This window comes from Cinclus cinclus, chromosome 9 (assembly GCF_963662255.1).
Source record: "Cinclus cinclus chromosome 9, bCinCin1.1, whole genome shotgun sequence".
In the NCBI taxonomy this organism is placed as follows: Eukaryota; Metazoa; Chordata; class Aves; order Passeriformes; family Cinclidae; genus Cinclus; species Cinclus cinclus.
Genome location: NC_085054.1, coordinates 18,114,268 through 18,127,245, shown reverse-complemented (window position 1 = coordinate 18,127,245; position 12,978 = coordinate 18,114,268). Strand labels below are relative to the sequence as shown.

At 45.9% G+C, this 12,978-nt stretch overlaps 2 protein-coding genes across 5 annotated transcripts; one reads left to right on the top strand and one right to left on the bottom strand.

The window, feature by feature from the left end:
• Positions 1–609: 609 nt before the first annotated feature.
• TSN (translin) lies at positions 610–7,735 on the bottom strand. Of its 4 annotated transcripts, none has more exons than XM_062498421.1 (6): positions 7,524–7,542; positions 7,197–7,290; positions 4,118–4,214; positions 3,186–3,301; positions 2,465–2,544; positions 610–2,139 (listed from the first exon to the last, which is right to left on the bottom strand). In XM_062498421.1, the coding sequence occupies exons 1-6, from the start codon at positions 7,527–7,529 to the stop codon at positions 1,903–1,905; spliced, it is 630 nt and encodes a 209-aa protein (XP_062354405.1). In that variant the 5' UTR covers positions 7,530–7,542; the 3' UTR covers positions 610–1,902. The 4 variants fall into 4 exon arrangements, with proteins under 4 accessions (XP_062354405.1, XP_062354404.1, XP_062354408.1 ...); XM_062498420.1 differs by having other exon boundaries at positions 7,464–7,529; XM_062498424.1 differs by lacking the exon at positions 7,197–7,290 and having other exon boundaries at positions 7,524–7,735.
• Positions 7,736–7,916: 181 nt separating this feature from the next.
• NIFK (nucleolar protein interacting with the FHA domain of MKI67) lies at positions 7,917–12,637 on the top strand. The gene is given in 7 exon segments (XM_062498304.1): positions 7,917–8,049; positions 8,129–8,254; positions 8,899–9,007; positions 9,701–9,912; positions 10,606–10,686; positions 11,942–12,086; positions 12,089–12,637. Coding segments are annotated over 7 exon segments (852 nt in total). The 5' UTR covers positions 7,917–7,923; the 3' UTR covers positions 12,142–12,637.
• The last annotated feature ends 341 nt before the right edge of the window (positions 12,638–12,978 follow it).

Here is a 12,978-nt window from a genome sequence, read left to right as displayed (position 1 = left end):
CAGCTGTGGCTGCACAGCCTTCGGGTGTTGGTTTACCCCCCCATCTCTGGTTTGGGCAGTAAAACTGGCTTAAGCTCCTTCCTTCCTCCCATTGCCACCGTGTTAAGTTGAGAAATGAGCAAACACTGGCACAGGGAAAGAACAAAGAAATACTTTGAAAACTGTTACTTTGCCACAGGGCTCAGGAAGTTACACCCTCATTTTCTTCAGCTGTGAAAGGGGGATATTGCCATCTCCCTGTGCTAAGTGACAGAAGATACAAAGGATGAGGACAAACATGAAAGATTGTGAGATGCTCTTAAGATAATCTTACCACCTCTTGGATTCGTAAGGATAAACCCCATAGCTCTCCTATTTTACTTGGTTAAATCACTCAAAATTTAAAAAGATTTTAAGAAAAATGCCTATGAAATCTGTCTGCAGTTTGACTTTCAACTTGGCAGTGTTTAGAAGTACACCACTGAACAACTACAGCCAAGGGGAGGAACTCCATTATTGTCCAAGGACAGCTGAAGGGTGAACTGAAATGCTGGTAATGCAGAGCAGGCTCCCAGCAAGGGAAGCAAATAACAGCAGATAATCAGACAACAGGTAGAGGTACCAAGTGGCCATAATCAAAGAACAGCTTTTATTGGCCAAAATAACCAATAAGCCATTTTCTTCCAATAAACAAAACCCCCTAATTCAGTGGTAAATCTTCACTAAGAAACCAAAACGCTAACAAACCCCACATGAACTTGACCATTCCCATTCATCCTCTGAAGCATTCCTCCTCCTCCTAAGCTGCTGTTCTCCTTAATCCTCCTGGACCACCAGAAGTAGGAGAATGGTAAAACTCAAAGTTATTTAGGACAAGAGAACAAGCACATAGAGAGACATGAGTCTGTCCACTTACACACATGAAAGAGGCTGTTGGTATTTGCAAACATCTTATATACTTACCTGAAAGCAGTGACTTCCCCATTTCTGGAGATACAAACATTTTACTACACAAACTATAGTTTTGTGGTGTTTTTTTTTTTTTAATCCCAGGACACAGGTACAGTTGTGGCCTGTACAGGTTGTTACAACTCAGACACCACCTGCAGTTTATCAGTTTACACTTCTCTATTCAGAAAACTTAGAAGTTAAAAAACCATAAAAATTGGTTACACTGAGTTCTCATGGCAAATCATCATTTAAAACTCTGCATTTACTCATGCCAGTAAAAACAAATATCAGACAGAGAAAGCAGGTATCTATGAAAACCTTGCTCTCCCTGGCTATTGAAATCTTTGTGGAAAAGGAAAAAAAAAAAAAAAAAGGGTGCAAGACACCAGTTCCAATAGAGGAATTCTAAGGAGCATTTTCACTAATTTCTCAATTACAGGGGGTACATTAACAAAGAGATCTGGATCTGGTTCATAAACAGTTATGCAAATTTGTTCAACTTACATAGGTGAAAATTTAAGAAACAAAAAGGAAAAAAAAGTCTTAAAAAAAAAGTATTTACACACTGTGTTTCTTAAAAGATCCCATGTGTCTGCACTGAGCTGTGTGCTGTGCACACACCTCTGAGGGTGTGGGAGCAGAGACAGCCATAGCACTTCCCTGACAGAGCACAGAAGCAGCACTACAGAACTACTTGGAATCTCAGCTCATGGGAGTTACTGACTACTATTGCTGCTGTGCAGAGAATGGCACCATGTGCTTGACAGAGGAATTCCACTGGAAACAGTCTCCTGTCCTAATCTAGACATGATTTTACAAAACATCTAACAACTGTACTACACCTTTTGTAAGAAAATAGAGAGCAGCTTTGAGCTGCAGTTCTTCTAAACTACTGCAGGAAGGCTTCTCTAGGTACTTCCTAAATTGGCAACCATCTGAGGTAATCGATGATGCTGTTCAAACGAGCATCCTTCACTTCTCCCCGCCTGCACTAACTGGTGCCTCCTTATTGAGTCCTCTGATCGACAAGTCATAAACCACTTCCTCAATTTTCTTGACATCGTATTTCAGGCCGTCGTAACGTTTCCTCAGGGAGTCATTCTTCAGGTTGAGGAGGCGGAATCCAGAATCCAGCTCATTGATAAAGGTTGAGATGCGGAGAGGGCGAGAATAATCCCCAGCTGTGACACTGTTCACTGCCAGCCTGGCCTGCGAGAGGAGACACCAAGAAATGTCAGCACATCACATCACTGCCCCATCAGTTACTGTACCAAACGAAGCACTTGTGTTGCAGGCAGATTATCTGTACTTAGATCTACCTTTTTGCTGACCATATTTGATTGAAAATCCAGAACTGACTAGTTTAATATTAAAAGTATCACTGAGGAACATGCAGAGAAGCATGTTGCTACAAGTTCAGATCAAGGTGTTGTGTATCATAACCTCCAGGAACAACTCAGTAAAGTTAAAAAACATATTACTTCTGTTTTCAAGGTCAGTTTCAAACCAAATACGTGATGAACATCTTTCTTACCAGCTCACTGGCCAGAGTTAACACACCAGAAAGATAATCTTCAATGTCCAAGTGAAAGCCCCGTTCTCGATCAGCTTCAACTGAGACAAAAACAGAGCAGTGATGAGGTGGTGCTGAGCATGAGCAAACCCAGCCACCTTAAATTGCATTTGTTTACTGGTGCTAATTTGAAATATCAAATTTATGAAATACTATTAGAAAATAAAAGCCAGCCTTTTCCTGTATGTGATGTAATTACAGCCTCTCAGTTCTTGATTCAGCATCTTCTACATCCTCAACTGTATATCCAACAGGGTAACTGGATTTACATCTATATACAGGATGCGTTTTCCTTTCTTTTTAAAAATCTCTTCTCTGCGAAGATACAATTCTTTTAAGGCAAAGAATTTAATCTGTTTTACACACTTTTTAAATACCAAAAGCAAGAAGTTAGAGAAACAAGCTCTCATCTTTGTGTTATTCATTTGGTGCATTTACACACTTTGAATCAATGACCTTCATTGATGAAGAACTTATTAATGAATGAATACTTTTGTTAACATTTGGTTTGCCAATTTCCGTCTTCTGAGAAATTGTTGTTTATATAATGAAATCAAATACCAGATAAACTCTGGAACTGATTTCTCAGGAAGAAATGAAGTTGTGCTGTTTCCCTGTACCTCTGAAAGCTACATTGTCTAAGGTCACAAGCTTTTTCTCTTGGGTTACAACATGAACTTACTCCCAAGTATTTCTGCAACAGCTTCTCGGGTCACTAATGTTTCTGACTCCAAGTAGACTACGAATGCTGCCAGGAACACCAGCCGCTGCAGCACAAACCTCCAGTGCTCATGAAACCTACAGAAGAAACACCAGGCCAAAGTATAAATAATTGTTTTATACTGGAGCATTAGGCAACAAGTGACATTATGTGTGTATTGTGTTTTCTGCCTTAACACATGCACTTTGCAGTATTTTTGGTTTATCAAAATGACACCACCTAAAAGACATCTCCTTGGTACTCCAGAACTCCACACCCATGTTACCACACCAGACAGTGACATTTGCTCACCCCTCTCAGACACCTCCTCAGCTCCCACACTTTTCCAGGCTGTGTTGCCCACAGACAGCCAGGGCTTTCCCTCCCAGCTTCCCTCAGCAGATCTGAGCTGACAAGATTCTTGTTCTTTGAAATGTTCTTGCCAGGCACTGTCCCCTTCTGGCAGCAACAGAACACAAAGGTGACAACTTCATTTAGCGTCTGCAGAACCAAACAGCCATTTCATGACATATTTAGAGCTGTGTTTCCAGATACACCCCAAACCAAACAACTTAACTGAAATTAACGGAGCAGTAAATGCCCTGCGCCAAGATACAAGGGCAACTCCAGCAGAACACCAACTTCTTAAGCTTCCCTTTTTCTTTTTAAAGAAAGTTTCCGAAAAAACAATTCAATACTGAGTATTTTTAGCAAAAAGTTACAGTGTTTCAGCAAAATCTATCTATTATATCTGTGCTGATATAAACCTCACACTTGTCTACCATGATTTACTTTTCAAAGAGAAAGCAGCATTCGGCCCATAAACCTCTACATCATTATTCCAAAGCAATGAGGCCAAATGCCCAAACAATTCTCGTATATATCTGTGTCTGGCTGTGTGTGATCCTGCACACCTGTAATACTGATCAGCAGGAAACTTGGTCTTCAGAGACTCCATCTGTGTTCTCACTGTATCAAAGTGCTCACGAGCCTTCTGACACTTCTTTGAAACTGAAAAAGAAACAGCACAGAGTTCAGGGAATGCATACACTCGGGAAGTGGACATTTGACAGGCACCAAAGTCTGTAAACACAGTTTTCCAGTTCAGACAGTTCTATTTATGCTTCTTTATTGTCCAAGATAGACTACTGACAGAATACATCTGAAAAGTATTCCTAGTGACACCATAAGCCACAGAGGGAGAGCAGAAAGACTCTGGAATGCCAGGTTGTCTTATCTGCTCTGGGCCTTTGGTTTGAACTTGACCCAAGATGTCCTAGCAACAGCCAAATCCCAAGCAATGGAACAGCACTGCACACAGCAGCTGACCCCAAAGGAAGCACACACTTATCAAGCACTGCTGCCAGACAACTCTCACAGTCCAAGGAAAAGCAACTTTTCTTTCTCCATATTAAAATACTATCCTATTTTTTTTCTAATCCATCAGAATTTGGTGCAACAAATTCTGTGCAACATCTCTTCAGGAAAGGGTATTTCCTACTTTTTACAACGTATTTGAAGAGCGTGGGTTCCAGCCTGTCCAGTGTGTGTTAGTTTCTCTGCAGAGCTGTATCTCTTATTCCTGCAGCAGCCACTGCCACCTCCCGTTCGCCGACAGAGCTACAGCCCCGCTGCACCTGCAGTGCCAGCGACCGACCAAAGGGCTCAAACCACAGCTGCACTGCAGCCCTCCCACACGTGCTGCTCACAGCCCAGGGAAGGCCGAAAATCAACCTGACAGGTCCTCCTGCATCTTCATGTACAGAAGATTATTCACGGATCCTAAATGTGAAACCGGTGATGGTTTTTACCAAATAACACCTGCTAGGAGTCACTCAACTCTGATTTTAAAACTTCTGTTAACAACACATAGTTTCTGTAAAAAAAAAAAAAGGGGGGGGGGGGGGGGGAGGAAGAATGACATGCAAAAAATAAAAGCTTCAGGAAGCAGAATGTGGGAGTGCTCCAGGATGAAAGAGCTGTGTAAAGTTCATTGAGAGCTACAGGGTTCCTCCAGTTATGTGAGCATCACGTGGCTGGGGAAACAGTGTAAGAACATATTCGCATTCGGATTCTGCCAAAGGCACCTGTGACAAAAATAAACAATCCTTACTGTAAAGGCTCAATGTCTAGGGACACACACACACAACCCCCCCAAATTCAGACTACCCTTGCACATCCTCAGGTGTCACTGCTGATGTTCTGCAGCTGCAAGAGCAAAGACCGAGCTGGCTCTCAGGCTCCAGAGGCCCCGCCTATGACCCTGACTGATACCAGACAACAGCAGGATGCAGCACACACTGCCCTCCCTGGCTTTCTGAGCAGTTCTCCAACTCCTTTTGGGACAAGCAGCCAAGGAAACATGTACAAGACAACATTTTAAAAGCCACTGGCTGATACGGGAAGCTGTCCTCCATCAAACCCCCAACTATTCCATAGTTTTACTAACAGAGCTAAATTTGATGACAAATTCACAGGTCTGTTATCACAAGTTAACTCTTGACCTACTAAGCATGAACTCATTATTGTTGCAGGAACTGTAAGACGAGGCTTTGGGGGTTTTGTCTGGTTGTTTTTTTGTTTGTTTTGTGGGGTTTTTTGTTTGTTTGTTTTGTGTTTTTAAAATTATTTTTTCCTTTTTTTTCAGTTGTTTTAGTTCTTTTTTTTTTCTTTATTTACTATTCCAAATCTCTTTTCAGACTTCTCAAGTTCCAGGACCAGCTCTCTCCAGGAATTAAAAACCAAGTGAAAAGTTGCACACAGGCTTCTATAATTAAACGCTTGAAAACAACTCTGAAGTAACTGTTATCCACACAATGATGATGGATTTTCCCACGTTAGAGAACTGAGATCTGCTTGTGCAAATAACCACTCAGGAGCTCTGATTTCCAGCACTGCCAGGTTTCCCAGCAGATGGAACTTGCACTTGCCTGAACAGGTCAAACCTCAGGAGCTGCTCTTTGCTGAGCACAGACCCTCTCTGAATCCAGAGAGACCCCACACCTCTAGCTCCAGCTCCGGTGTGCTAAGGAACCTCATGAGGCTGAAAATAACCAGTCAGTTCTGCAAGGAAGTAAAACAGCACCTGGGGAGGCTGCTTCTAATTCCCTTCATAGGGTGGCTTGCACAAATTCCTCTCAAAGAGTTTCCAGCAAAGTCAGAATGGTTGCTTCTTCTCACAAGATATTAATTAATGGGAAAAAAACCCAGCTCTTAAGGGACATATTTAAGTTTATTCCAGTAGATTCAGCAGTAAGCTGAGAAATGAGGAGGCAAAAAGAGCAGATCTGACCTGCAGAGCTGCTCTTGTGGCCTGGAAGAAATGGGCTGGCCCAGAAACATTCTGTCCAACACCTCAGAAGCCTGGAACCAGGCTGACAAAAACCTCCAAAGCTGCAGAACAATTTCTGCTGTCATTCAGACAGACATTGAGGGCAGTACCTGCTGTTTCAGCCTTTGCAAATTCTTTTTACATTTTGCTGCACTAAGCAGACTTTATACACACACAGGGGATCTGTTTTGTACAAACAAAACTGAAGTGTATTCCCCCCGCCCCCCCCAACCGCCATCCTGAATACCCCTTCAGTACTCAGGACCACAGCTTTTTGGGGTGTGGGGTAAAGACGTGGGACTGGAACACCAATACAAGGGCCCAATCAGTGATACCACAATCTATGTGCAAGCCATTTACAGGGAGACCTAAGAGCCACCCCAGTAGTCCAGGACGTGAACACCTGGAAAAGAACGTACTGCTCTGCACCGAGACAGAAAGGCACCATGCTAGGAAGGGGAGAAAGGGACAGAACAGTGTTCTGTAATACTGAACGGCAGCTTTACTACTTGTCTGGCTTGAAACCTCCCAGCTGCGCACTACTCTTCCTAGTAGCCTCCGGGAAACCCACGCTGAAGGCCCCGGGAGAGACGGGAACCTGGAAAAGCACTCCCGCGCTCCGGCTGTTCTCCCCTGCCCGGGGGCGGCGGCGCGGGACTCACTGTGCTGGAAGCCGGGCCCCTGGTGCACGCCCTGCAGCAGCGTCAGGATCTCCCGCGCCGTCTGCTCCAGCGCCTGCACCACCTTCCGGATCTCCTGCGGGCACAGCGCGCCGTCAGCCGAGGCGAGGCGAGGCAACGCGAGGCGAGGCAAGGCAAGGCAAGGCACGGCACCGCACCGCACCGCCTTGCCTTGCCTTGCCTTGCCTTGCCCCGCCCCGTCCCGTCCCCGTCCCCGTCCCCGTCCCCGTCCCCGTGCCGCCCCGGCACCTCTCGGATGTCCTGGTCCTGGCCGAGCGCTCCCTGCAGCGCCGCGAACATCTCGCTCACCGACATGGTGCCGCCGCTTCCCGCCCACGGGGCCTTCCGCGCTGCCGGCGAGCGGCTGCCCCATGCACCGCCTGACCGCGCCGCGACGGGCTGCCCTGCGCACCGCCTGAGCGGCCGGAGCAGCCAGGAGCGGGCGGAGAGACAGCGGGGAGGGTGCCCAGAGATGCCCAGATCGCCCCGGAGGGGGCAGTTGGTCGCTCCCAGGGCGGGAGTTTGACGCCCCGGCGGTGTCAGAGTCTCAGGCCACCCTCCCGGTTAGGTGGGGCTGGGCCCGGCGTGGCCGCGCGAGGGCCTGTCCGCCCCGTTGCTGGGAGACGGCGTCTGGCCGCGCGGCGTCGGCGCCAGGGCAGTGACGCACTTCCGGCGGCCGCGCGGAGGCAGCATGGCGGAGGAGGTGGCTATGGCGGCGGAGGTACCCGCGTCGGCCGCGGCTGTGAAGGCGACGCCGCTCCTGGCGCTGGAGCCGCGGCTGCAGCGCCAGTTCCAGCAGAAGGTGCAGCGGGCCCGCGCCAAGCGGACGGCCAAGGTAAGCGGGACGGCCCGTTGGGGCGGGGGTGGCCCGGCGAGTCCCGGCCCGGGCTGACGCGTTCTGTCTGTGCCCGCAGGAGGAGCTGACGCCGGGCGTGGTGTTCGTGGGGCATCTCCCGCGGGGCCTGTACGAGCCGCAGCTCCGCGAGTACTTCGGGCAGTTCGGGACAGTGACGCGGCTGCGGCTCTCGAGGAGTAAGAAGGTGAGGAGCGCCCTTGGCCCGTGCAGCACCGTAATGTGGCGGAACGCTCGCAGCCGGGGCCCGAGGCCGGGCCTTGCACTTTCCATGACCTCTGGGGCTCCCCCCTTGCCCAGCAAGGGTCCTGGGAAGGCGCAGAGGATGCGGTGGGCCGTGCCCGGACGGAGCGGCAGGGCCGGGGCTGTCTCCGACTGCGAGGCGGCGGCTGGGCCACGGCTCTTGTGGTCCTTTTTTCTGTAAGTAAATTCCCTCCAGTGGGAAGTACCGGAGCGCACCAGTTCAAGGTACAACTGAAGTGCCACGATTCTATTTTAACTTGCTTGTTGTTTCGTGTACAGTAAACCTAATTCCTTCTCACTTCTGGGTTTGCTATCCCATTGTAAGACTACTTTATAAGCATGGAACAGCAGCAATGTTTTTTTAAGCAAGTAGGTATGTGTGAGCAGTTTGTTTTGTGTGCAAACTTATTTTCCAAATAATATACGAGTTTAGTACTAAATCTGGTGCTTTTCACAATTTCAGTGAACTTTATGAAATTACTTATGGTTAGCTGAGAATGGCCTATGACTTTGGAAGAATAAAATAATATTAATAAAATCCTTCAGCTACCAAGGCATTGTTTCATGTTGCTCTCTTGTCACTCACAGACTGGAGCCAGCAAAGGCTATGCATTTATGGAGTTTGAGTCTGATGATGTGGCCAAGATTGTTGCAGACACGATGAATAACTACCTGTTTTCTGAGAGACTGCTGAAGTGTAAGTATCAGCTGCAGTGCATCCTTTTGCATCCTCTAGCATGCAAAAGAAACCTGTAGTTATTTCAGCTATCTTTTTCAACTATGCATAGAATCTTAGGGTTTTTTAATTAAGTTTTCTCGCAAAAGTGTTTTCTCTGGGGCTGAGCTTTTCATCCTGTGTAAAGAACATGTTACCAGGCTTTTGGTTACAAGTTCTGAGTTTTTTTCTGGGCTGGTATTGTTCTTGGTGATTGTGTAACACAAAATCTCAGGGTAAGGCTTGGTTTGCTGTAGAGATAGTTCCTTTCACATGCAAACTCCTTGGTGTTAGTAACTGCTGCCCGTTGTTGTCTGTAAGGTTTGACATATGCATTTTTTTGAGTAGAAGGCTGATGAAATCACTGAGTTTCTTAGTCATGGTAAGAGTAAAACTTCCTTTGTAAACGATTATGAGTTGCATGGTGTTGTAAAACAATTTTGTCTGATTTTTCTGTGTGATACTGTTAAAGTGTTTTATCCATCCATCCATCCATCCATCCATCCATCCATCCATCCATCCATCCATCCATCTTACTGGCTGAGCATCCAGTGACCTTGTGTGTGTTCCTTAATCGCTGCACCAGCACAGTGCTGTAGCCCTGAGCTGTGTTCAGTGAGTCCCTTGGCAGGAAAGATAGCTCTGCTGTAACCCTGTGTCCTGTGTTTTGCACAGGTCACTTCATAGCTCCTGAAAAGGTCCATGAAAACCTCTTCAAGGACTGTGACAGGATGTTCCGGAAGCCTTCTCAGCCGGCGGTGCGGCGCTACAACAGGATCCGCTCCCTGGTGGAGAAGGCCAGGATGACCCAGCGCCTGCTGCGGAAGGAGAGGCTTTTACGGAAGAAGCTGGCTGAAAAGGGGTTCAACTATGACTTCCCAGGATTTGTAAGTTTGGCATCATTCTGATGAGTATGTTAATAAGCAAGCTGTGTTTCTAGGATTGTGCTGAATACGTGGAAATGTGTTTTGTGTGGAACTGGCAAAAGAGCTGGAGCCTCAGGGAGGCTCACTTGTGTTAGGAACTGTATAGAAGGTCCGGGAATTCAACGTGGTGCTGTTGCTGGGCTGCACTCCATGTGCTTGTGTGTTTACTTGTAGGGAAGTAAATAGGTAACAGCAAAGGGGACATGTTCCTTTTCTTCTGTTGGTACAAGCATTTGGATATTCTGCGGTTTAATAATGGAGTGCACCAAAGAGCAGAGGGGCTTTGCTGAGCCCTGTGGGAGGCTTTGCCAGAGTGGGGGTTTGAAGGCAGGTCCCAAGACCAGAACTTCCATCCACAGCCCTTGCATGTTCCTCCTCTGCAGAGTCCTTGGGGCAAGTACTTCAGTAGTGAGCAGTTAATGCTGTTTAACATGGAATGTTTTTAGAATGCACAGTAGCACGGTTTTTTTGTGTTGGTTTTATTTTTTTTTTTTTTTTGTTCAAACCAGATCACCTCTGTGTCAGTCAGTTTATTACTTTAAACCTATTTGCTGTAGCAAAGACTTTGTAGCTGTGAAACACATTATGAACTGTTAAGTCACAGCATCTTCACACAAGTGTGTAGTGATCCACCTGATCTGTCTTGCTTCCTAGGCTGCACAGGAGCTTTCAAAAAAGAGAAAAAAAATTAAAACATCCAAGAAATCAAAACTGAACATTTCTTTGAGCAGCCAGGTAAGACGGAGCAGTCCTGGTGGTGTCCAGTACCACCATTCACATTGGGGCAGATGTTTAAAGTCTTCAACTGGCACCTTAATACTGATTTCAGTGTACAAAAACCTTGACATTGTTTGCTTGAGAGATGTTTGTGACAGAAGTAGCTCCTTTGAGATGTATTTACTCTTGAACAGGGGAGGGTGATTGAATCCTTGTGGTTCCTTCTCCTGTGAAAGTATTCAGCAGCGAAGGCTTCATCTCAGCATGCTGTAACCAGCAGTGCCTGTCCCTTGGTGTGCCTGCAGTCAGCCTCTGCTGTTCAGCACTCCCTTGAGGCTGCAGTAGTGCAGGGTGCTGGGGCCAGGCACCTGTACACCCCCTGCACTTGTGCTTTACACTGGGAGGACAGGATCTCCTTGATGGAGTCCTTCTGTTGGACCATGTTTCAATGCCAGCCTGTTTTGATCAAAAGGGAGTTAATTGTTAATACAGTCCAGTGCTGTCTGTCCTCACTTCCATACTGTACTGTCCCTTCTACCCCATGCTCTCCAGGCACGGTATTTGACATTTTGGAAGCAAATGCCAGGTAAAATTAGCAGTAGGATGAAAGGGAAGTTCAGGTCATCAGGACTGAGATTTGGGATACAGACAATCTAAGAGGTCTGTAAGGCATTAATGTTTCTGTTCTGTTTCATCATTGTTGTGACTTGGGGGATGTGTGTGTTTTTTGGGGATTTTTATTATTACTGGGTTTACTTGTGATAATTGGGGCATGGTTGGTTGTGAAGAAGACAGGATAACTAATACATCCTGTCAACTGAGTTCTGAGGGCTTACTGAGGTAATGAAGCTGGGATGTTTCAGCTCTACTGTAAAGTTGAATGTGGCATTTCTATATGCCAGCCTCAAATATGCTGCTCCCCTTTACACCATTGTCCTGATTCTCTTCCATCTGACTTTTGTGATCAGGAATCAGGAAATGAAAAAGGATCAGGAATCAGGCTTTGAATCAGGAAATAAAAAGTTTAGAGAGCAAATGTGCATAACAACATGTTAGAAAATATGAATTAATTTCCAGTTGCCTTTCACATACACTTCTTTGAAGGTGACACTTCTGTTCAAAGAAATAATGTCTACAAAAGTAGCTAGTTACAAAACGAAAACAGTTTTCTGAAGGAGAGCTGGGCTGAGGTGTCTTGTGGTACCACAGGGGCAGTGACAGCTTCTTTCAGCAGAAGGTTTTGCAGTGAATCCTGTTTTTCTGATCTCTTCAGGATCCTACTCCAGTCTGTACTCCAGCAGTGCTCGAGCGCCGGAAAGCCGCTCAGATGGATGATGACACAGAGGATGATGAAGTAACTCTCAGGCTTCCCTCTGCCAGTGTTAAGAACACTGTGCAGAGACCAAAGAAGCAGCCAAGGCAAAGACCAAGCCTGAAGAAACAGAAACAGACTTAAATTTTTTATGGCTGTAGCCATCTTTTTCTCATCTTAAAACTATTGAGATGGAGCTTCTGCTGTATCTGCTATTCTGGTTTGGTTCATCCTGCCTAGACTGTTTCACTTTTTCTTAGGCAAGGACTCTGTTCACAAATCCTGTCCATCCTGGCCATCAAGGGACCTTTGGTCTTCTCTGCCTATGAAGATATTCTTGACTTTGTGGTCACAAGTGCCCCTGCTGGGACACAGATACAGTAGTTCAAAATCTTCTGTTAATTTTGTAACTTGTGTCTAGTGTTCCCTGTTTCGAAAGAAAATGTGAGGCTGTCCATTCAGAGCTTGCTAATGCAAGCTTACATTTATAATTAATGACATGTTTTTTAAAAAATTACCATTTTTCAACTTTCTTGGCTCTTGGTAAAGGTTTTTCTGTTTAACTGAATGTCTGTGTTTTGTGTAAGTTCTCATATTTGCACCTGTTGAAGCTCTTGAGAAGATGCACCAATAATCAGAACAGTCTGAGTTCTGGCAGTTTTGTTCTCCTTTGTCACTGCATTTTAGTTTCACTGCTTGCATGAAACAAGGGTATCTTCTGCTCCAGGGGTTGGTAAGCACATTGGAATATTGTGATAACCAGGAGTGCAAGATTGGGTTTTTGTCAGCAGTAGTGTGAGTTCAGAGAATTTAGTGTAGCTTTTTGTAAAGCATTAAGATTCATTCTTGTTCCAACTAGCTTGTCATTGTAGATGGCAGGCATCCAGTCCTGCTTGAACAGGCAGTTTGACTGTGCAGTTAGAATTTGAATTTTAATGCAAGTCTGAGATCTGTAGAAATCCCAGTTTGGATTCTGTGCACATACTTAGCCTTCATCT